This window comes from Mytilus edulis, chromosome 2 (assembly GCF_963676685.1).
Source record: "Mytilus edulis chromosome 2, xbMytEdul2.2, whole genome shotgun sequence".
NCBI classification, from domain to species: domain Eukaryota; kingdom Metazoa; phylum Mollusca; class Bivalvia; order Mytilida; family Mytilidae; genus Mytilus; species Mytilus edulis.
Window position 1 is genome coordinate 91,108,615 of NC_092345.1, and position 26,145 is coordinate 91,134,759.

At 31.6% G+C, this 26,145-nt stretch overlaps 1 protein-coding gene across 1 annotated transcript in view; it reads left to right on the forward strand.

The window, feature by feature from the left end:
• The window catches only part of LOC139513400 (calcitonin receptor-like), a 52,085-nt gene that overhangs the window by 22,551 nt on the left and 3,389 nt on the right, over positions 1–26,145 (forward strand). The window contains exons 2-10 of the mRNA XM_071301827.1: positions 7,039–7,143; positions 8,846–8,916; positions 11,977–12,080; positions 13,858–13,984; positions 16,577–16,730; positions 19,563–19,620; positions 23,733–23,796; positions 24,084–24,163; positions 25,458–25,593. Coding sequence (XP_071157928.1) covers positions 7,039–7,143; positions 8,846–8,916; positions 11,977–12,080; positions 13,858–13,984; positions 16,577–16,730; positions 19,563–19,620; positions 23,733–23,796; positions 24,084–24,163; positions 25,458–25,593 — 899 coding nt within the window. The remainder of the gene's footprint in view (positions 1–7,038; positions 7,144–8,845; positions 8,917–11,976; positions 12,081–13,857; positions 13,985–16,576; positions 16,731–19,562; positions 19,621–23,732; positions 23,797–24,083; positions 24,164–25,457; positions 25,594–26,145) is intronic.

Consider the following 26,145-nt stretch of genomic DNA (forward strand, 5'->3'; position numbering starts at 1 on the left):
TGAAGCAAAATTCTTGCAGCGCTTGCATTTTGAGTATAAATCTCCAACCACAAGTCACATATATAGCAAGTCAAACAAAATTCATTCACCGAGTTTTGATTTTTTTTTCACGATTTCAGATTACCTTCTTAAAAACGCTGGTTTATATCACCAAGGGTTGAAGTCATAAAACTTTGCGCAGTGCTCGGAGCACAAAAATCATGCTCGAAACATGAAATCCAACATTTTGATTGGTTGATTTTGGAGTATGAGTACAAAAAACTGACTCGAAAGTTTCATGACTTTAAGGCCAGATTGTTGCCTAGTTCTACTACTATTTTTGTTTTTACTTTATTTCATAATACGGAATAGTAATAGTTTTCAAATTCATAAATATAGTTTGTATGATGATTATTTAATGAATTTAGATGTAGCTCTGCATGGATCACGCCTTTGCAATGTTTACACTTTCTGATTGTATTTAACTTGCACACTATTCAAATATGCATATACATTACATTTACATAGGTCTTCTTCAGAGGTATTGTTCACATGTCAAAGTAACATATGTTTATATTACATCATTGCTGAGCATTGGTGTTGAACTGTTCTTGAGTTTTATTTTGTCTTGATCTTTAATTGTTTCAAACTATTGATAAATCTATTGCCTTCTAAAAGTACTTAATGTTTGCGTCATGATGCTGTTAAAAATCGCATCTTGGTTATAGTTTTCCATGTAGTGGATGAATTCTATCATTTTACTTTAATACTTTATTTGCTTATTCTATAATAAATTACATTATTTTTGGGTGTTATAAAAACTGCGTCTGTAAGCTATTAATTTCGTGCGATGTGCTTATCTTGAATATCTTTACCAGGAACTCTCAGACTTAAAATTTAGAAAACCAAGGACTGAAAGATTTTAACACATATGGCATGAATAGCTATATACGAGCTATAAATATCATTGAATTTGACTTAAATGAACAAATTATGCAGTAAAATAATAACATTGTTTTTATATTGAAAGTTATTATCATTTCAAATTTTTACTGTACCCAATAGATTACCTTGGACATAAAAAAAAATTAATATGGTGAAATGGACTCATCCGGCAGTTTAATACAAGGAGCATTGGTTTAGTTAACGTTGTTTAGGATTTTGATGAATAAGGTCGAAAAAGTTCCACTATCTTGAAACTTTCAAATTTTTCAATTCCTGGAGTTCAAATTACACGTCCTTCATCTCGATCGACTAAACTTTCAGAGCCAATAAAAAATATTTATTATTAATTTTGTCTCTTCCTGAAAATGCATAAACTATTTTCCATTGGAGGTTATGGATAAGCGTACAACAATCAATCAATATATTTGTTCAATGTAAATAATATCAAGATCACTCTCAACGAAACAAAATAATGTGGCATTTTAAAAATGAATTAACTGATAGAAACTTATTAGGTTCAGCAATTTATTGTAGAATTGACTGATTCTTTTGTAAATTTGGGGTATAAAAAACTCATCATAGATACCAGGATAGGAATTTTTTATTTACGCCAGACGCGCGTTTCGTCTACAAAAGACTCAAATAAAGAAAAGTTAAAAAGGCCAAATAAAGTTCAAAGTTGAAAAGCATTGAGGACCAATGATTCCTAACAGTTTTGCAAAGCGTTGATCGAAGCACATTTTTTATGAAGTGCAGAAGCGCTTCATTCTAAAAATGTGCACCCGGTCATTGCTTTTACAACCCTATAAAATGACTTGCAGAAACATTTAATACCTCTTATTTACGGTGGCAGAATGAGGCCATGCAAGAAATATTTTTTAACTTGTTCCCACAACATAATATTTTGTTCCCACAACATCACATTTTGTTCCCACAAGATAATATCTTGTGCCCACAAGAAAGTGTTCTTGTTCCCACAAGATAATATGTTGTTCCAACAAGATAACATGTTGTTCCCACAAGATAATATGTTGTTCCCACAAGATAATATCTTGTTCCCACAATATAATATATTGTACCCACAAGATAATATATTGTTCCCACAAGATAATATATTGTACCCACAAGATAATATATTGTTCCCACAAGATAATATCTTGTACCCAAAAGATAGTATATTGTTCCCACAAGATAATATCTTGTACCCACAAGATATTATCTTGTTCTCACAAGATAATATATTGTTCCTACAAGATAATATCTTGCTCCCACAAGATAATATCTTGTACCCACAAGATAATATCCTGTACCCACAAGATAACATCTTGTTCCCACAAGACAATATCTTGTACCCACAAGATAATATATTGTTAAAGAAGTGTTTTATTCATATTATTGTGCGTTATAAAAAGAAACAAAAAGAGGCTCTCAAGATCCTGAAAAATGTTCAATAGGTCAAGATCTAACAGTCCTGAAATTTTCAGACAAATCGAACAACCCATTGTTGGGTTGCTGTCACTAAATTGGTAATTTTAGGGAATTTTTGTAGTTTTTGGTTATTATCTTGAATATTATTGAAGATAGAGATAAAAAGTTGACTACAGTTGTTCAGCAAAGTAAGATCTACAAAAAGAATTATGACCAAAAGTGTCAATTGACCCCTTAAGCAGTTATTGCCCTTTAAAGACAATTTTACAATATTTGTTTATCATCTTTGCTAACATTTAAAAATCTTCTCCTCCGAAACTACTAAGCCAAATAATTCTAAACTTTAAGTGAATGTTCCTTAGGGTATTTAGTTATAAATTATATCCGAAGTTTTGATCCATAAATAAACATGGCCGCCATTGCTAAAATAGAACATACGGGTCAAATGCAGTTTTTGGCTTATATCTCAAAAACTGTAGCATTTCGAGCAAATCTGATAAGAAGATAAAGTATGCATGAGGTCAAGGTCTACCTGCCCTCAAATTTTCATAAGAATTGAACAACTCATTGTTGGATTGCTGCCACAAAATTGGTACTTTTAAGGAAATTTTGCAGTTTTTGGTTATTATCTTGAATAATATTGAAGATATTAAAGATAAACTATAAACAGCAAATATGTTCAGCAAAATAAGACCTACAAAAAGTCAATCATGAACAAAATTGTCAATTGATCTCTTAAAGAGTTATTGCGTTTTAAAGACAATTTTAAACAGTTCATCATGTTTGCTAACATTTAAAAATCTTCTCTTCTGAAACTACTGGGCCAAATACTTCCAAACTTAAACTGAATGTTCCTTAGGGCAAGGACGTATATAGGTTCTATATAAGTCCTTGCTTAGGGTATCTTGTTTAAAACTATATCCAAAGTTTTGATCCATCAACAAACATGGCCGCCATGGCTAAAAATATAACATAGGGGTCAAAATACTGTTTTGGCTTATATCTCAAAAACTATAGCATTAAGATCAAATCAGACAAGGAGTTAAAGTATGCATTAGGTCAAGCTGTACCTGCCCTGAAATTTTCAGCTGAATTGGGTAACCAATTTTTAGATTATTGCCCCTGAATTATTGATTTTAAGGAAATTTTGCAGTTTTCGGTTATTATCTTGAATATTGTTTTAGATAAAGATAAACTGTAAACAGCAAAAATGTTAAGCAAGTTATCTGCTAATAACTCAAATGACAAACATTGTCAGATGACCCCTGAAGGAGTTATTGCCATTTAAATTTTTAGTCACTATGGCTAAAGTAAAACAAATGGGTAAAATGCATTTTTTTTTTTGCTTTTGAATAAAATATGACGGATACAAAGAACTGTTAAATGGCATTTTAAGCACTCATTATTATACATCGATAAACTAAAAAGAGTTCTTGATGAAAGATTTAAGCACAAAATTATAGGTGAGCGATACAGGCTCTTGAGAGCCTACTGTTCCAAAGTCAAAGTTCAAAGTTGGACTTTATGGTCATTTTTTTGGTCATTCAGGGGGATCATTTGTGTCTTCTGTAACAGCAAGTGTTACATTTTCAAGTTGCATGCCAACATCACTCACTCACAGTTTGTCAAATCTAAAATATGTGGAACTATACTAATGCATATATGGCATAGCAGAAAAAGGGGATTGTCCATATCTAGTTTTGATTGGAATGATATTATTCAAATTGAAATATAAAGAAGGAAAAGAAACTTGTAGAATTTGGGATAAATAGATCAAAGTTCAAGGTCATTGTTAGGAAAATATGAATTAAGTTTGTGTAGGGATGGTTTCACACAGGAATTTTAACACATTTACACGGGTGAAAAAATAGCCAGACTTTGCATGCTTATATATGACCCAAATATACTAGTACGAATGTATTTTGAACCATTAAAAATCAAAAGTGTTTCTTTTTATAACAGGGCAGTTTAGGGAACATCCATCAATTGACAGTGCCAGCTTATAATTTGTTAATTTTGACTAGACATCTTTTTTAGCTCACCTTTCCTAAAAGGTAATGTGAGCTTTTCCCATCACTTGGCGTATGTCGTCGTCGTCTTAAACAATTTTTCAAACATCTTCTTCTCTGAAACTACTGAATGGATTTGAATGAAACTTAAAATAATAAAATTGAGAATGGAAATGGGGAATGTGTCAAAGAGACAACAACCCGACCAAATAAAAAACAACAGCAGAGGGTCACCAACAGGTCTTAAATGTAGCGAGAAAGCATGATAGTTCCTTAGGGTATGCACAAAGTTTATACCTCGATTTTTGATCCGTCGAAAAACATGGCTACATCACTATTTTTTTGCTATTTTTTCCTGAATTATAGAAGAAAATAAAGATGAAAGCTTTAAAGGTAAACATGGTATCCTGAGGTGAATGGTGATGGTGAAAATTTGTTTGGGCAGCTTAAAATGGCTGCCATTTTCGGGCACATTTTTTATACTTGCTCGGATTTCAACAATATTTGGTTTTTAAAGTAAACATGGTATCCTTAGTTGAAAGGTGATGATGACACTGTTGTATAACCATGTTTAAACTTTTACAACAAACATTAATATATTAAATTAGTTTATGGGGCATTGTTTACCAGGTGAGCGATTCAGGCTCGTGAAAGCCTCTTGTTTCTTTTTATAACTCACAATAATATGAATATAACACTTTTGAGCAATATATTATCTTGTGGGAACAATGCATTATCTTGTGGGTACAAGATATTATCTTGTGGGTATACGATATTATCTTGTGGGTATACGATATTTTCTTGTGGGTACAAGATATTATCTTGTGGGTACACGATATTATCTTGTGAGAACAATATATTATCTTGTGAGAACAAGATAATATCTTGTTGGTACAATATATTATCTTGTGGGAACAATATACTATCTTGTGGGTACAATATACTATCTTGTGGGTACAAGATATTATCTTGTGGTAACAATATATTATCTTGTTGGAACAATATACTATCTTGTGGGTACAATATACTATCTTGTGGGTACAATATATTATCTTGTGGGAACAATATATTATCCTGTGGGTACAATATATTATCTTGTGGGAACAAAATATTATCTTGCGGGAACAACATGTTATCTTGTGGGTACAAGATATTATCTTGTGGGAACAATATATTATCTTGTGGGAACAATATATTATCTTGTGGGAACAATATATTATCTTGTGGGAACAATATATTATCTGGTGGGTACATTATATTATCTTGTGGGAACAACATATTATCTTGTGGGAACAACATATTATCTTGTGGGAACAAGAACACTTTCTTGTGGGAAACAAATATTATGTTGTGGGAACAAAATATTATATTGTGGGAACAAGTTAAAAAATATTTCTTGCATGGCCTCATTCTGCCACCGTACTTATTACATTTTTGTTTATAGGATCACAAAATAAAAACGATTTCTATAAAGTTCTTCTTTTATATACTAGTGCTCTTTATTGTGGAAGCTCGTGCTATCATGAATCATTATGTTATATTTCATTTTAAAATGAAGGTTAAGTTCAGAATAACGTGGTATTGCTGTTATCCAATCAAAATAACGTATTATAATGAAACATACTTGTAATGTAATAATAATTAAATATGGATGATGACAAATAACAGTACTACAGTTTACAATAACCTCATGGTCATACATAGATAGTGTAACATTTGACAAATTTCATACTCGTAATCAAATCGTATCCTTTTGGAGAAACTATATTAAAAGGACTGAAGTACACAAATTGTTTTATTCCCTAGATATTACGATCTCTAGTCTCCAATTACTGCCTTCACTGTTTGACAAATTGTCATCGTTTTCTATAAATATTAGTTTGTTTCATGTAATTTACTCAAATCTCATAGAATCTTCTGTAACAAGTGAAATAATTTACTCCTTGTCAAAGTAAAGTACAGTATACGATGTTCAATGAAGAGAAAAACAGACACGTTCAATAACTTTTAAAATGATACTACAATATTTTTAATAAATTTACTCCTTCATATTATTATACTTGATAAAACCTTATGATATCTGTCGATGTTTTGATAGCCGAAACATATTGAAAATTATTTTGAGAGGGTCAGTTCATTATAGGATGATTTCTCGAATAAGCTCTCAAAAAATTTTTTTTAGTTATTTGCCGAAAAGAAATTTGTTCATTTATCATGATTGACACACGAACTTTAAAAGTATTTTTTTTCTTTCATGTAATAGCTCTAGGGCGATACCGCTGCTTGGGGACTGCTGTGACTATTATACTGAAAAAGTCCCAGGGGCTGTTTTACCCGAAGAAATTTTGTCTTCTGGTATTTACCCGATAAAAGTTTATCTTGAAACACGTGTCGTGTGGACTGTAATTGAATTGTGAGCAGAATAGTTGCAACTGATCATACAATACACAAGAACAAATATACCCGACAGTCAAATAATTGTTGTTTGGTTCTTGATTTTGATTGACAAATAAATACTTAGTAATCAGAATTCCGAATTATTGAATAGGTTGACCAAAATTACACTTGTTGATGTTGTCTTTCTGTATCATAACATTTATTTTTCTGTACATAAAATTGTATGAATAGTTGGTGAACGGTGAATTAAACTGTATAAGTACTATGTTTTGTTTTTAAGATAACTTATTTTGTAATGGCACAGCTGGAAGGATGGGAGCATGTTGGAACCACACACTGGCTGGTGAAACAGCAGTTCAATCAAGGATCCTAGCAATCAATAGCTGTGCGTATTACTTTTAATTTGTTTTTCTTTCTTACTTAAAAATCTAAATACCACGATGAAATACAAAAAAAAAGATGTATTATAATTGTCAATGAGACAATTCTCCACAAGAGACCAAAATGACACAGAAATTAACAACTATATGTCACCGTACGGCCTTTAAAGCTCACTACCGAAAATTCAGTTTTAAAAGGCCCCGAAATGACAATGTAGAACAATTCAAACGAGAAAACTAACGGCCTAATTTATGTACAAAAAATGAACGAAAAACAAATATTTAACACATAAACAAACGACAATCAATGAATTACAGGTTCCTGAATTCAGACAGACACATACATACAGAATGTGGCGGGGTTAAACATGTAAGCGGGATCCCAACCCTCCCTCTAACCTGGGACAGTGGTATAACAGTACAACATAAGAACGAACTATAAAAATCTCGTTTTCACAAAATATAATTATGATGTAAACCATTTTGATTACCATATTAGAGGAGAGTTGAGGGCTTGCAAATATATTTAACCCTGTCGCCTTCTGTATGCGCCTTCCCATGTCAGGAGTTTGTAATTCAGTGGGTTTAGGGTCGATTTTTATTTTATTTTTATTTATTTATAAATATTTGCTTTTCATTTTACTTTTTTTCATCAGACATTACTTTATACTGCATTCTGTCATGTCGGGGTCTCTAACAACAAACTATACAGTATGAGTGTTGTTCGTACTTCACGGCCGTTCATCTATGTCATTTAGTCTCTGATGGATAGTTGTCTCATTAGGATTGTTTCCGTATATGCTAGTTTTAAAGAAGGCTTTTCCTTCTTGTATACATTTGTACCTCATACTATTAAGAATGTTTTTTTCTTATGAAATTTGTTTGAATTTGAAACCACGAGGAGACAAACAACCATTGCAGATATTTAATTTAATAGATAGATTGATTGTTGCTTGCTTAAATAACCAGTTGCAAATTGTCACACGTATCCAGAAGGAGCACAACTTACCAATTAATACAACAGATAAGTCAGTCTGCATAAAGTAATCAAGAACGAACGTGAAATTCGAACTGCCCATCGAAAATCAGGGCAGGTTTGTTAGGGGCATACATCTTTCCTTGCAACAACTCGCATACAGACTCATCAGCTACGAAACACCGTGTGTAACATCTTCGTTCCGAAGAACTTGCCAAATTTTGACTGCTAGATGAGAAAACTTTAGGGATTACCATAGTTTTACCCCGGTTTGATCCTTGCAGTGTAAATTAGTTTATCTGGCATTCTGTTATCAATTACAATCATCATTTCGCATGGGTTTTTGTTTTATCAGTCGCCATTTCAAAATAAGCTTCAAATTATATATTTTTTATTGCTGATATGTTGTTCATTTTAACTTCCATGAGGATAAAGAATCATTGCTCAAATTTGAAATCGTGTAAAACAGATTTAACTTTCTAATTGTATATGTTCCTCTTATCTATGTTTTTTTTTCTCGAATTCCTGGATTTAAGTACTTGTGCGACTCTATTTCACGCTGTTACAAGTTGTAAAAGCCTTGTGCAAGCTAGAGTAAACGGCTACTGATTTTCTTCTAAATATCTCTAGTTGGTAAACTTAGTGCATTCTTCTTATTTCATCCGAAATTGAAATGTTTTGATAGACAAACTACGAACGCTGTAAAAAGCAAAATATTGTTTCCATTTCAGACCGAATAAGTTATCACTGTACAGAAAACGGAACATGGGACATCAGAGGGGAAAATTATACTCACTTAAACGTAAGCTATACATAAATATATAAGTTATTATTGCATTGTTTTACCTTATATTATATAGAACGAAAAATATTGAAGTATACATTGTTTCAAAAATTTTAATAATTTAAACTTGCAATTTGTAACACAACAATTGCCACAAATCGAACAGTAGCTGTATTCCCTTCTGGATCATCTCATTTCAACAATGGTTTTTGTTGGTTGGCGTTGCTTAATATCTAGTTTTCAGTGTAGTATTTTCCATGTATTGTTTAGTGGATATTTTGTTGTTTTTGTTTTTCCTTCCATATTGTCCGTTTTGATTGAATTTGTTTTACAAGCCTACCTCCTATGACATCCTCTCTTTCTTTAAAATTAGGCTGCAGTGTTTGAACCCAAATTCATTTTTTTAAATCTAAATTGACCAAACATAAAAAAAAATCTTTAGTTATACTTGATGTGAGTATTTTTCTATACTGGCCATATGATAGTCAAGTGAAAGAGACTAAAAAAGGGGAGGGATGAAAGCTATAAAAGACTGTTTTAAGTCCGTCACACATCAATGTGCATCTTGCAAGTCAGGAACATCGTTAGTGACTGTCTCATTGCAGTCATATTCTAATAAAATTGAGAAAGGAAATGGGGAATGTGTCAAAGCGACAACAACCCGACCATAGAGCAGACAACAGCCGAAGGCCACTAATGGGTCTTCAATGTAGCGAGAAACTCCCTTCAGCTGACCCTTTAAAAATATGTATACTAGTACAGAGATAATGAACGTCATACTAAACTCCGAATTATACACTAGAAACTAAAATTAAAAATATACAAGACTAACAAAGGACAGAGGCTCCTGACTTGGGACAGGCGCAAAATTGCGGCGGAGTTAAACATGTTTATGAGGTCTCAACCCTCCCCCTATACCTCTAGCCAATGTAGAAAAGTATGCTTTTTTTATTCGAAACATAGACTTTCGATGGCAGATCTTTTTAATTAATTCAAAACTATTTTTCAACTCTTGAAGACCTCGAACTTAATTTGTGACGTTCGACTGCTGTCATTTCATCAATCAAAGGTATCGTCTACATCTCCTTTAATATTAACCACATTACTTTTAACTGTCCTTCAAAGTAAATGATAGTCATTTGGATAGAATATTTACAATGCTCAAATTAAAATGTCATAGGTTTTCAAAAATGTGGCAAATTTTAGCTTTACAGATAATGCGAGCGTACCATTGCTTCAAAACAATATCGCAATATTTGTATATACATTTAATGTACTTATGACATATCAAACAATTGATTAAAATTAATGCTAACGTAAAAGGAATATGTCATAAATTTTATTTGTATAATTTACTTACTTTTTTAAACCTTAGCCGAAACAGATTTTTTGCAGTACTGTTTGGTACAAACCTGTGTCTTTATTTAATTAATGTTCAACAAATCTAGTCGAAAACAGATATATATTTACATATTACCAGCATGCTATTATAACTCTTCTGCTTCAAATATTGAAGAGGTTTTATAGTTACCATGTATTGCTGTTCAAAGCACTGCATGTTGCACTTTAAATATAAAGGTACTCAATTGGGCTTTATTTTCTTTTTATCGTTTCGCTTATTTGATGTATTTTTTCATCTGCAAAAACTGATTAAATCAAGACAGCTGTGAAAAATTAATTTCTTGGGATTTATTTTACCGCGCTGTATATTTTGAAAGACTTACAATCGATACCGCTTGTAAATAGCATGATGTCGATGTTAGTAAATATTCAAAACACAGGGTTCCAGCTGGAGTCTGGCATAAATATAATTCAGGAAAGATCCCATACTTAACAATCTATAAAAAGCGATCGACCGCAATCCTCCATACGTATATGAAAACAAATACCATGAGAAGTCCAATAAAAAAACATTAGTTAAGGAACTGGCAAAAAATTAACGGGAAAAAAACCCACCAGCCCACAAATTTAAATACAAAGGATTTCAAGAGTGAGCAACAAAAACACCAAGAAAAATGGGAAAGGCCAAAAGCCATCCAGAATAGTAAACAGTTCCGATTCAACTAATGGCAATCGTTTTGATGTTGACGACCAGTACATTTGCAGTGACAAGTCGCTTTAGTTATGCAATACTATATTTGCATTACAAAATCAAATTAGATAAAGCAAACCATCGTTGAATGACCTTAAATATAGTGATTCAGTAGGAAATCGATCTTAATAAAGAAGTATTTTTCTAATTTTCATGTAGCTTTTGTCTTAAGCCATCTTGTCAATTGGTAATAATTGGTAATAATCAGCAAACCATCTTCAATAAAGAAAACTGTTTTGTCTGCTGGACCATCAACAATTTACATTGTATATCATAATTGTTTAGGAACCCCGTGTATACCGGTATAGTGATCTTACTGTAGAAGTTTCGCAACATTACTCTGCATATGATCTCTTAGTCTTTTGTCAAAGCGTAAATAATTGTTTATGGACAGTATTGATGTAGTTGATGCAATAACGAAAATGTTGTAAAATGCATTGGCAATATTGTGCAATAAATAACGATGTAAAGACTACGCTCGAGTCTTTACGGTTTCCTTTACTGTAATAAAGCAAAACATGCATTATCTTATTTCATTTCTATGTACAGTATAACCATCAAACATGTTTGATAACATCAAAACAAAGTTCAGTCAGAAAGGATGGTAATTTGTCCATGTTGTTTATTTGATTTCTTTAAATCGTGGAAATAATCCTTGGTGTCTTTTATTTTTCACTCAGTTCGAACTATAATGGAATAGCGAAATGGTGTTTAAAAATGGATACGTATTTAATTCATGCAGAATAATTCTTTCACAATAATGTTTTATTTGTGATAATAAGGGTATACATGTATATTATGTTTGACAAAATTTAAAAATAACTTATATCATTGCAGTTATTTAATTTAGGAATATGAACGGAAACCCACCATATGTTATTTCGCTATTATAAAAATTAAATAAAAACTTATGTTGTTTGGTTTTGGTTAATTCGAAATCAGTGAAATCCTTAAATTTAAAGTTGAAATGTTGTCTTCTTTTGTAGGATATTAGCCATGAGAGTCAAGGTTATGTTTATGTATATATTGCTGGAAATGCGTTGTCTTTACTGCTGCTCACAATTGCATTATCCATTTTCTTCGGATTCAGGTAGGAAATGATGAAATTTTCAAGTTCTGTAAAATTTAATGGCTTCTTATATTGTAGATCTATTTCTAACAAACGATAAAAGACAAAGAAGTACCCTTGGTTATGTAATACTGATTTCAATGCAAAACAAAAACAATTCCAACTTAATCATTACAGTGGGAATACTAAATTGCAGAATATAATTAATAAAAGTATAAAAGTACACGTACTTTGTCAAAAATATTGAAAACAAAACTTATCATATCTACAATCAAGAGATAGGCTCGAACTCAATTTTGTTTTTCGACATTATACGTTAGTGATGAATATATTTATAAACCTATGATTACAACACTAGTTTGTAAAAGTTACAAGGATATTAAATTTAGAGTCATATTTATCCATGTGTCCTTAGCATCAATGTTTAATATTCATTGGAAAATTGAAATCACATATTTAATTTTTCTTCATATTTCCCCCACGTTTAGTACGTATATCATGTTTTATATTTTATGGTTTCAATTTTTGAATCTTACATGTAAGATGTTATTCAAAAACAGCTGGTTTTGGCACAAAAAAATCATACCACACCTATATGTACGTTTACGAAACTGTTTCATAGATACAAAGGTTGGTTTGCATGGAAGTTTGGCTTTACTTGAAGAAATATAACATGCTAAATTTTAAGGTGATGTAGTTTATAGAGCCCATAAATTTAGAAATGACCCATTTAATCTGATCGATTCTTTGAATTGACTTAGATATCGATTTTACATTCATGCATATTGTCGTCATAGGTACAAACATAGTGTTTTAATAAGTTAAAATATAAATAAATACAAATGTGTATAGACCGTTTTTCCCCTGCTTGAATGGTTTTACACTAGTCGTTTTTGGAGCCCTTTATAGCTAGATGTTCGGTGTGAGCCAAGGCTCCGTGTGAAGACCATATGACCTATGATGGTTAACTTTTAGAAATTGTGACTTGCATGAAGAGTTGTCTTATTGGCACCCATACCACATCATCTTATATACATGGCTGTTCACTTACAGTCTGACAGTGTTTTTTACCATGATTTACTCAGATTCTTTACGATTCCGGGACACCAAAACCTACTATGGATTTATAGTTAAGTCTGGTAAAAATAGATTATCTATTAGTTGAACTAGCATCCATTAATTGCGAGTATTCTGTGTTCGGTAACTTGCTTTTTTTTGTCTTTTTAAAATAAAAATTCTTAATGCCGATCTGAGGAGATAAGCTGAGTTTTTTCGTTTATTTTTATGTTGTGCTGTAGCATCACTGTCATAAACTAGAGGAAGGATTAAGCGCTCATAAATATCTAAACCTTGCCTCATTCCGGTTATCTGTCAGCCAGTAAATCATTCGTTGTCGTTGATTGCAGTCTGCCACATTCGCTTTATGTATAATTGTTGAGGCCGTTAGTTTTCTCTTTTAGATTTATTTTCATTGTGTCATGCTGGCGCCTTTTTGTATCTTACTATACAGAATGGATTTTGATCATGTCTAAAGGTCATCGAGTGCTATATAGATTGCTTATTATATCTTATCGCATTCTGCACAGACCAAAACAAATATTTTTTGAAAAACCAACCCAGGATTACAAATACTGAATACGAAGTATTAATTAGTATGAAAACTTCTATGTTTTTATTAAATATATCTTGTTTGTTATGGTGTATTATTACTGATAACTTTATGCAAACAATCTCTTCAAAACTTTTTACGAACATTTTGGTTCAAACGAATTATAATTATTAATTTCTTTGTCTTTAGACAGTTGCGATGTGGAAGGGTGCTGATCCATAAAAATCTCTTCCTATCATACGTGTTTACTGGTTTAACCTGGATCCTTTACTACAAACTAGTCGTACTAGACGGAGATATTATAGATGCTAACCCGGTAAGTATATTCTTGTAAGTTTCTCCGAAAAGGTGATCAGTACATTTACTCCAATATAATTGCAAAATTAATAACTACACAGAAAAGTATGAGTCATTCATGATATAAGGGTGTTTTTTTTTAATTTGGGTTTGCTGCGATAAGCAGTCTTTTTGAATGAAAATATAAGCATGATACGTTTTAACGTGCTTTCAAGGACATGTTTCTAAAATAATCTTTTCTAAGTTTGCACGAGGAAGTTACAACCGCAGCTCTAGTTCAGTTATAAAATTAAGGAAATGAAATATATTCTTAAGATCATGCCTTCATTTAAGAAGAATATAATTTGATACTTTGTTGTGCCACGAACCAATCAGCAGACGTACCAAGTGACACTAATCTACCATATGATACCGATTTCAGTGCGAATGACGCCTGTTTCTTGATCAATATTTTTCTGGTACGGTATTTTTTGAAGTATGGTAAATAAAGGAATTAGAGTATCAAATGAATAATGCGGTTAAATGATAGTAACATACAGATATTTTAAGCAAAACAGTAAAATAGAAAGGTGACTCAAATATAGAGTAACTAGTGATGTTTTCTTAATATCAGGGACTTGTTTTTTTCCTGATTGCACACCAAACCATCCCATAGAAACGGGGTATATATTACAAGGACTATTCAGTAATGTCCAGGATTGTCTTTTCTCTAATTGTTGTGCTTTTTTCATATTTCTTGATCGGTGTGAAAAAAAACCATTTCTTCTCGCGAGTGAAAAATATGTTCTCGGCAAATGATTGGTCGAAATGTAATTGTGACGTTAAATTTTCTTGACTTCTTTTAAATTTTACTTTGTGACGTCATAAAAAAGGCGACCATGCCTGATGACTTCACATCAAAAGTACACAAAGGTCCCCATTCGTTAAAAAAAAGGATAAAAATCATAAGATAAACAGATTCCACCACTATAACTCTTGTATAACGATGTTTCTCCACTTTTAACAGTTAAATTTTAAGTATTTAAAAAGATCGAAATGTAGCGGTCTCGAGTGGAGAAATGTCGTAACACACGTGTGTTTTGTTTCATAAAAAAGAATGGCGAACGTAGATACAGGTACTGTATCTTGTTTTTAGGAAGGAATAAATACTACTTTGTAAAGAATCAATCTGATTCAAACAAAAATTTCTCTGAAACTGACAATATCAAGATGCTTGATTTCTTGATTGACAACATATTTGTTACGTTCGGAGGACGTGTATTTCAACAGACTGTCGGCATTGCAATGGGAACAAATTGTGCCGACTTGTTTTTTTATTAATATTTGAGTCTGACTTTATACAGGAACTTTTAAGAAGAAAGATAAGAAGTTAGCAATATCCTTTAACTTAACTTTCCGTAATATAGATGTTCTCTCACTAAATAATTTAAAATTTGGTGAATATGTTGAACGCATCTATTCATTCTAACTAGAGATACAGGTTATACCATATACAGTTAAGTCTGCCTAATATCTTGACTTACATCTAGAAATTCACAATGAGGGTCGGTTGAAAACAAAACTTTACGACTAAAGAGATGATATCAGCTTCCCATTTATGAACTTTCCATTTCTATGTAGAAGCATTCCAGCAGCGCCTGCATATGGAGTATATATCTCCCAATTGATACGATATTTCCGGGCTTGTATTTCCTATTACGATTTCCTTGATACCGGGTTGCTGATCTCAAGGAACTATTAAACCAAGAGTTACAAATGGTGAGGTTGAAATCATCCCTTCGTAAATTTTACGGACGACATTACGAGTTGGTTGACCGTATGGAATAACCGTTTCACAGATGATTTCAGATATGTTTTGTCGTAACAACAATCCACTTCCCTTTTCACTACGAATGTGACCTACCGAATTAGACTATCTTCCGGGTTTTTAATCATATGAGCAACACGTCGGATGCCACATGTAAAGCAGTATCTGCTTAGGGAGCTACCATTTGATTTTTATGGGTGGGGTGGGGGGGGGGGGGGGGGGGGGGTGGGGCTAGGATGAAATTTGAAAAAAATAGGCAGGACAGGAGTTTTGAGTAAAAAAAAAAAGGCAGGATGAGCAACTTGATAAAAAAAAGGCAGGATGACAATTTGTGTAAAAAAAAGTCAGGATAAACTAGTAAAAAAAAGGCAGGACCGAATAGAGTAAAAAATAAAAAGGCAGGACAGGGATTACAACTATAAAAAAAAGCAGGACAAAATTTTTCATCCTAGCCCCCCCCCCCCCCCATAAAAATCAAATGGTAGCTCCCTTACCCTTCTGGAGCACCTGAGATCACCCCAGTGTTTGTTGTTAGGGTTCGTGTTGCTTAGTCTTTAGTTTTCTATGTTGTGTCTTTTATACTATTATTTGTCTGTTTGTTCTTTTTTTTAGCCATGGCGTTGTCAGTAAATTTTTGATCTATGACTTTGGCTGTCCCTTTAGTATTTTTCGCCCCACTTTTGTTGATCTTTGGTTTTTTTAATCCATATATTACGAAGAACTCATATTGAATAAGACATGTACTATTCGAAATAAGAATGGCACAACTGATGCAGTAAAAGATTAAAACTATCATTCTTTCAGTGGTGGTGTCAATTTCTCCACGTGTTAGCACAGTATTTTATGCAATGTAATTTTGCCTGGATGTTTTGCGAAGGACTTTACCTTCATACAGTACTAATAAGAGTATTCAGCAACGGAAAAATACTAACATTTATATGTTATGCAATTGGATGGGGTAAGCTTATTCTTTTCTATATTTTTTTTAAAGTACATACACTTGTTTTGTTCATCATAGCAACCAATATGGCGATTTTGCTAGAGGTAAAAATAATAAACTGAAGTTTCAATTGGTTATCTGAAACAAAACATGAACTATCTAAAATTTAAAAGAAGAAAATCATTTTAATGCATTTGAATAGGACAGTTCGATAGAGATTCAACTATGATTATCATTACCCTTAAACTATTCTGATACATGTACTGTTATATGATAAGAATATATCTCTTTTTCCTGCGATGTGATACAATTTCAAACGTGTAATGTTGGTTCCAGGAATGACCTTACAAAAACAAACAAAAAATGCCATGTATTTGATAAATCAATGCCTTCTAACCTTACAACGGAAAACTTTAGTTTTGTTCAAACTTTGAAGCTAGAATCCAATATCTGAAATCTGAGATATGTGTTTGTTTTCTTCATAAATTCCACTGAACTTAAAGTCGTTTTATAACAACAAATTACGTATTCAAAAGATAATGGTTTAAATATGAACAGCAAAATACAAAGTATCAAGTCTCCATGGTTTGTAATCATAGTAAATACTGTTTATATCGGAACAAAAGCTTAAATTCTGAAACTTGTTACAATGTTCGTATCATAATACAAGGTGCATAAAACAGGAAACTAAGATGCAAAATAAGATGATAATAGCCAATGTTAAATGATAAAGACTTTTTGTAACAATACAATTTCATCTCAAAAATATAAAAAAGACGATTTAAGCAATATCAAATATTTTGTTATCCCAAAAAAGGAGTACACATTAGTGTTTCCTAAGGAAAAATGTCTGAACGTATAGGGAAAGTATTTACAGTACAAATATGTATCCACTTGTATCTATGATTGAAAAAATATCTTTTTGTGTTTAATTTCTTAAGGGCATACGATACAGTTTTGAACCTGTATTTACAAGTTGATGAAAATTTGCATATAGGCTATTTTTCACCTGATTAAATCAAATATGTCATAAAAAAATATACCTTCATGTGCTACTTTTTGAGTAAAATGAGGTCGAAATTTTGTATATTTGCTCAAAATTCATATTTGTGTCCGTATTTTCTTTTTCGAAAGAACGACGTAACTTTTTTGCCTTAAAAGATAAACACAAATTGTTTTTTGTTAAATAATCGGTAATTTCTGTATTTTATAAGTATCATTGAAAATTATGTAATTTTTATTCCGAAATAACTCTATATTTATCAAATGTTCATGAATAGAGGAAAAAACGTCATTTTTTGCTGCATGTTTATCAAAATTAAAAAAAAATGCGCTATTTACAGTTTTATAAAATTTGGGTCACATAATCTCCTTGCAACATGAAACAAATTGCTGTTTTAAAAAATAGGGGTCCATGCACTCGTTTTCAAATTAAATCAGTTTGAATGATAAAAATCAGTCGAAAAATGCATCTTTTCCCGATATGTCATAGTTTGACGTCGCGAAAATAACATTTTACGTTAGCAACGTCATTACCTTCCCTGTAACTGTATCGTATGCCCTTAACATCAAACTGTGACATATCGGGAAAAGATACATTTTTCAACTGATTTTTATCATTCAAACTGATTTAATTTGAAAACGAGTGCATGGACCCCTATTTTTTAAAACGACATTTTGTTTCATTATGCAGGGAGATTATGTGGATCAAATTTTATAAAACTGTAAATAGTCAATTTTTTTTAATTTTGATAAATATACAGCAAAAAATGACGTTTTTTTCTCAATTCATGACCATTTGATAAATTTGAGTTATTTCTGAATAAAAAAGCATAAATTTTTAAGATACTTATAAAATACAGAAATTACAAATTATTTAACAAAAAACAATTTGTGTTTATCTTTTAAAACAAAAAAGTTATGTCTTTCTTTCGAAAGTAAAAATACGGCCACAAATCCGAATTTTGAGGAAATATACAAAATTTCGACCTTATTTAATATTTTTTATTACATATTTGATTTAATCAGGCAAAAAATAGCCTATATGGAAATTTTCATCAAACTGTAAATACGGGATCAAAACTGTATCGTATGCCCTTAAATATCAATGAAGAATTTTGAAAGCTTTGATTGTTGTAATTTTGCCTTGTGTTCAGGAAATTCTCCAGTGGAAACTTTTAACCGAGCAAAACATTTAGTATGAAATTCAAAACAGTGTAGCTGTGGCCATTGATTGACCCATCAAAATCATCCATTGACTGGGTCAATTTACGTGAACGTTTGTCTGTAACAACCGCTGTTCATGACGTACCTACGATAGACATTTAAACTGTGGGGTCAACAAAGGTTTCTTAACGCCTTTAATTATAAAATAATTCGAAAAATTAATCAGGAATAACCTTTGTGTTTTGATTTATATAATTGATATAAATCAAAATATCGTGTTATTTCTGATTAATTTTTCGAATTACTTTATTTAGGTGTTGAGAACCTTTGGTGACCCCATAGTTTAAGTGTCTTTAAAAAGTACATAGTGAGCATTGATCGTTACATACAAACGTTCACCTAAATTGTCCCAGTCAATGAATGATTTTAATGTGTCAATCAATGGCCACAGCTACACTGTTTTGAATTTCATACTAAAACAAAGGTTTATATTATTTTCATCCTGCAGGTAAATCAATTAAAATCTCGAAATTTGAGCCGGTTTAGATAACATAGTGAAAAGATAGATCTTTTACTGTCTCGTCAAGCAACATTTTTAAATTGTTCCTTACTAATAACATTCTTACATTTACATTCATGTTGACTATTATAATAAATAAATAAACAAGTGATATCATGTTGCAGGATACCCACTTATTCCAACCATTATCTATACTGTTCTCAGAAGTCGAACAGGAAAAAGGTAAGAGTGAAACCATTTAACATTAAAAGATTTAATTTACTTTAGTATACAACATGTGACGTTATGATACCTCATTGTGTCATCATTGTAAACCAATAAATCTTTTGTGATTTTACTTTTTTCTGTTATGCTTTGTTATCGTTTGATCTACATGTACGACTTAACAATACATAATACAGAGGTTAATTAGATTTTAGGTTGTCTGTTGTATTTGTATTATTTCAAATAAAATTTTGAATAATTCAAGTTATTAAAATGTTTACAAGGATTTGCTCAGTATTAAAAAAAACTAATTTAACCATCACCTGTATGTGCTAATCTCCAAACATGAATGACGCCTATTGGTCTCACCATCTCTGTTTATCTATTTTCAATTTTATATTCCATTGAACTATGTGTGAGTCGATGCAGTTAAACTCATCATATATACTAGGATTACCATTCTGTACACCAGACGCACGTTTCGACTACAAATAAATCGTCAGTGACGCTCGAATAAAAAAAAATATAGGCCAAAATAATATGCGAAGTTGAAAAGCATTGAGGACGAATAAATAGTTACCGCTGTGTGACACATAGAGCATTGTATGACACGATACCATATACAGTGATTCACTTCTAACTTCTCATTAGAACTGTCAGAATAACATCTCATAGAACTGTTCTAAACTGTTCTAGACTATCTAGAACCGTTCTACATTAGAACTGTTAATTTTATAATTAAAACTGTCAGACTCAGTTTTAGGTAGAACTGTCCAAATCAGTTCTAACTGTAGAAGTGTCAGCCGAACTGTCTAAAACTGCTCTAGCCGAACTGACCTGACCTGTTCTAAACAAAGTCCCTGCAGCTAGGGAATCTCACTGGTCACCATCCAGTGTTATTATTATCGTTGATAAAGAATGTTTTAATATTTATATTATATTCTTTTGACTTATTTATATTTAAGACAAATAGTTCTTAAAACTCTTCTATGAATAGAACTGACTAAATCAAATCTAGCCGTAGAACTAACAAAATCAGTTCTAATCGTAGAACTGTTCTAGTCTTAGAACTTTTCTAGTCGTAAAGCTGTCTAAAACTGTTCTAGGGTAGAACTTACCAAATCAGTTCTAGCTTTGAACTGTTCTAGCTTGAACTGTCTAAAAGGTGTCAGGATGACAGTTGTACATACGGTCCTAGAACAGTTTCACTGACAAATTCTGACAGATTTGATGAAAGGTGAGAAGTGGTCTCCACTGTATGCCATAAAGTGCGCTGTTAACTCGGTGCCAGAATATGTACATGTGTCTAGAACCAATGCGTGATTCGATACCATTTAGAACGCTGTGTGTTTAGACGTGATTTAGAGCGAAACAATGTTATCGTTGAAAACTACATGCTGACATCTTGATATCAATTATTCCAGAAGTTTGGTTCTGTTTGATTTTTTCTGCTGTAAGATTGGTATCTCGTGGACATTTATCTAAAATGTACTTACTAATAATTTGTGATTACTTACTTATTGTTTTTAAATAAGCATCGACTAATGCATAGATAAATTAAAGATGTGAATATTTTCAACATTGAACACGATAATAATAATTTAAATTGCAAATGAAACACAAATGAGCAAAGGGTATACCAATCTAGAAGAAACTAAAACACCATTGAATAACGATTGACAAAGTTGTTTGGACGCCATGATAATTGACATTGGTTTAGAGAGTCTCATGGGAGATGGCAAACAAATCGCTTTAAAACAGAAAACACTACATTAATGGAATTATGATTATTCTAACATAGACAACCGTCATTAGCGAATGCAAATCTGATGTATTTGCATATCAAATTTGCATTCAATACTTGATCCAAAGTATACCTACCATACGAACAAATAGTATGGGACATTGACGGGATCATAGACCTAAATCATTTCCAGTCACTTAAATTATCCATGATTCTGGTAACAATCAAAACATAGGAGGCAACTAGTATACCTCCCTTTAAGGACAAACAATACAGAAAAAATCTCTCATTGATTGTTCCTTGAATTATTTCACACGTCAGTTATGATATGCACTATTGAAATATGCAAATACAAATGTACCGACTTAACTCACTTTTCATATTTAATTTTGAAATTTGCATGTATCGTGGGAAAAAAGTAAATATATCATTTTTTTAAAAGCCGTTTCAATATTAATATGCATAGAATTCAATACTTTTGAAATTATCCCAAAAAAGTAATTTGCCTGGATGTTATTTTGATAGAAAATTTACGGAAAAAAATAAATTAAGAAGACTCTTTAAATCATTGTTTACAAAGACGTCACCTGTTTTGAAAGTTCCGGCAATAATGAGTCGTCCGGTGTGCCCGAAATCAAGTCACCGTATTAAACTTAGAAATATCAGGAACGGTTTGACATTAGGCTAAAACATTGAAATGGTTCTAGATTTTGTTCAAATTTGATTTATTTCTATAAATAAGCAACAACGATTATCATCCTTAAAATCTTGGTATTTTTAATGGAGTATGGATTGATTTTGACATGGTCTATAATTAAAATTAAAATAGTGAATAAACAAAGGCTTTACAGAACAACAATTTCTTAAAAATTAAAAACATTATCAAGTACTCTTATAGTTCAAAAATTCATTACATTTTCCGTATTTGATACGCAAAACATATTGTTTTAAATTGGATACATTTATTCATTCCAACATATGTCATAAAAACAACAACGTATTAGTGCAGAAATATGGTCGTACTTTAATATTTCTTCAGGAATTGTCTTAACCTTTTGTTTGCAATTCATTGTACCGTCTGATTGGTTCATGCTTGATTGTTTGAACTCAACAGCTTCATCTTAGAAATTGATCGAATCATACTCGTTAATTAAAATCTACATGCAATATACATTACGAAAATGATTAATATTCCCAGAGAAAATATCTTTACATTAAAAGATGTGAAAACAGCAGATTAAGATAATTTGAATGTTGTAAAAGTGATTATATCATAAGGTATTTTACAACAATTGACACATTCTGAATTATTTTAAGATTGTTTATGGCATTCGACATTTCGACGATTGTTTTTCGTAATGGATGCCTTCTTCAATACCAATTCCATAGATACAGTGACGTTAATTGCTGTTTGTTTTTCTGTTAGTCTGATTATACAGCATGTTTACTCGTAAATGTGTAAAATTTCATCATTTTTCAAATTAATGTATATAACTAGTATAATAAATAAGTAAACGTGTGATTGACTAACGGTTAAATGTAACTAATCGTTGCGAAGCCCCCAGTCCGATACGGAAAGCAATAATCATTCGTCTTAACAAAAACAGAAAAACAAAAGGATATGGGGTATCTATCCAAGACACAAAATTAGTACATGCAGCAAAGGACCAGCGCTTGTATTGCTGTTCTTTATCTAGAAAAGAGTTCAGCATTTAATTATCGCCAACTTAGTGTCATTTTCGTGAATTGCCAAAGAAATCAAATGTGATGCAATATTATTAAACCCATTATAGATACCAAGATTACAATTTTGTACCCCAGATGCGCGTTTCGTCTACAAAAATCTCTGTGACGACAGTGTGGTTTGGTGATCGTTTCTATACATCCATACAAATAGTAAAATCACAAAAAATACTGAACTCCACAGAAAATTCAAAAAGGAAAGTCCTTTATCAAACGGCAAAGTCAAAAGATAAAACACATCAAACGAATGGACAACAACTGTCATATTCCTGACTTGGTACATACATTTTGTTATGTAGAAAATGATGAATTGAACCTGATTTTATAGCAAGCTAAACCTCTCACATGTATGACCGTCGCAGCACCAAATTCCAAAGTGTCATATAATCTTAAACATTTAAATCATTATTTCCCTACCTATCATTTTGATTTAATATGATGATAACAGAATGTGAAATTTAATACCTTTAATGTATATGAAGCTTAATAACTCGAATATTTTCTGACGTTTACATATATGCTTTGGTTACTAGTTTATATCTGGCAAGTGAATGAACGAAGAATATTAGTAATCAGAATATTTATCATCATTTAAATTGATATAATATGTATATTGTTGTAATTCTTACATGTTATGTTTTAGATGTTGGCATGAAGAAAGTAGTTTGCAATGGATTATGTATGGTCCAATAGTTGTTTCCATTTGTGTACGTATTCAATATTTCATGCATTGAATGGATAGATACAATTTTGTTACTTGCAACATTTTTTTTAAAGATATCTATGCTGAGTTATTCTTTTACAACAACATGCAAGTAAATATTCGAATTACTACAGAACGGTTATTATCATCAATAAGTTTAAATGTCTTTGATATTATATTCCTTAAATGGCTAACACATGTTCAAACATCACAGTATAAAGATTTCTTTGAAATTTTATTTGTCTTTCAAAATTTGCATTTTTCTGTTAAATCAAACTTTGCATATTTTAGATCAACATAATGTTCCTTGTAAATATTGTTAGACTTCTGATGACAAAGTTGCAGAAAATTCCAGAAGCATCACAAAGCAAGTAGGTTACGATTTAAGACTTTACTCCTTCCACAGAGTTTGGAAGAAAATCATTAAAGATAATTTGCTTATATTTTATTTAGCCATAGTTTACAAACCAATTGCATTACAAAATCAATTATAAAGATGATAAACATTGAAAATAGAGTGTTTGAATAGTGTGGCAAATCTGGTATATACCATATATGCATTGGGGTAGACAAATGAGTGTTCATAAAGAGAAAGAATAACTACAATCGACGATACAATATTTGAGCATTTATTGCTTTCCCTCGATATTCGATCGGTATGAATTATCTGTTTCTGAATTCACCAGATACATGTGTAAGCGATAAAAGATATAAAGAAACAACGATAGTATTCTGATTGTTTCCTGTTTTCTGATACGAAAGTTGCAACTAACTCTGGGTCCGAATTAAGGGCAATGCATGATCGACATCGGACTCTTACTGAGTCGACTCGCCTTGTCTCGTTCCGATTATAGCTGTTGAGATTTTCAAGGTGTTATTAATACAAAATAGATGTATATGTTTAGAGTATCGGTAACTACTGTTGTCTGTTATATACGACAAATGTATGACTTCAATAAATATAAAAAAAAAGAAGATGTGGTATGATTGCCCATTTAAATGTACTTACATGAAATAATTGTGCCGAAAGCAATGGGGTCTATGTTTATTAATATGTACATTAATTAACCATTAACTGATCAGTAAATGGCGCTTATGAGATATATGTACCGAAAGCTGTGTTGGTCACCAGATAATCGAATCTACAAGATTTCAGGCGATGTATTTGATAATCATCCTACTTAATTTAGAACCTTTCATATATACAAACCTAATCATCACTTGTATCACTCATTTAACTAAACATCTTATTTCACCAGGAGCTACATTACACTTGTTCATATGTAACTGTTATCTTTGCTGATTGGTATAAGTATGTTAGTGAATAGAAGTTGCGGACAAAGAGCAGACATTGTACATACAATTGTTTGTCCATATGTTAATCAATCTGATCAATCATTTCTTTCAATGCGAGTTCGTATCATCGAACACATATACATCAGCACTAATAATCATCATATTGCAACATCTCCTTTTAGATAAAAAGAAAGTCTGCTTGATTCATGAAGTGCTACATCTTATGGTTGCAATGACAAGTTGATAATGTAGATATTCTATCTAGATTTTCCTACAGCTCAGTATGTTTGAATATTTTCTGAAGTTGCCTAATACTTTTTCGTAAACTGAAGTCACTGTTTATACAAATATATAAATATATTTTTTTAGGAAAGCAGCTAGAGCCACTTTGGTGTTACTTCCATTACTAGGATTACAGTATCTTGTATTACCAATGAGACCGAGTGAAAGTTCTGGTTTATCAGATATCTATGTGTATTCGGTGGCAGTTTTAACTTCACTGCAGGTATTGTTTACGTATGATAAGAGTTGTGTAAATGGAAAATAGTTTTACAATATTTCAGACTAATAGATATAGAATACTGAACACTTAGCATGAAGAAAGATATATAATTATGTAAATAAAATTGTCTTGAACACGGAAATCAGTATCATATAATTTGTTCATTGTATTACCAAACCATGATGGCGTCTGCAAACCATACGAACTTTCAAATGAAAACTTGTGGTCAAATACCAACATTTTAAGCGGAAACGCTTTATTATAGAAATACAAATAAAGGAAAAAAGTCAGATATCTTCTATTGAAATTAATTAGCACACGCATTTTCATTCGCAATTGTTTTGACTTGTGAGTTTATATTACTTTAGTATTTGTCGACTCTCTTTCATTCTTTCATACCATATAAAAAAAAACATTCGGCTACTTCTACTTCTTTCATTACATTATTCGCAGACCTCGTTTATCATTACCAATATATTCTAATGTGTATATAATTCTTTTCCCACAAGATATGAAGGAACGTTCTGGAACATGTGACAAGTGATACTATTTCTT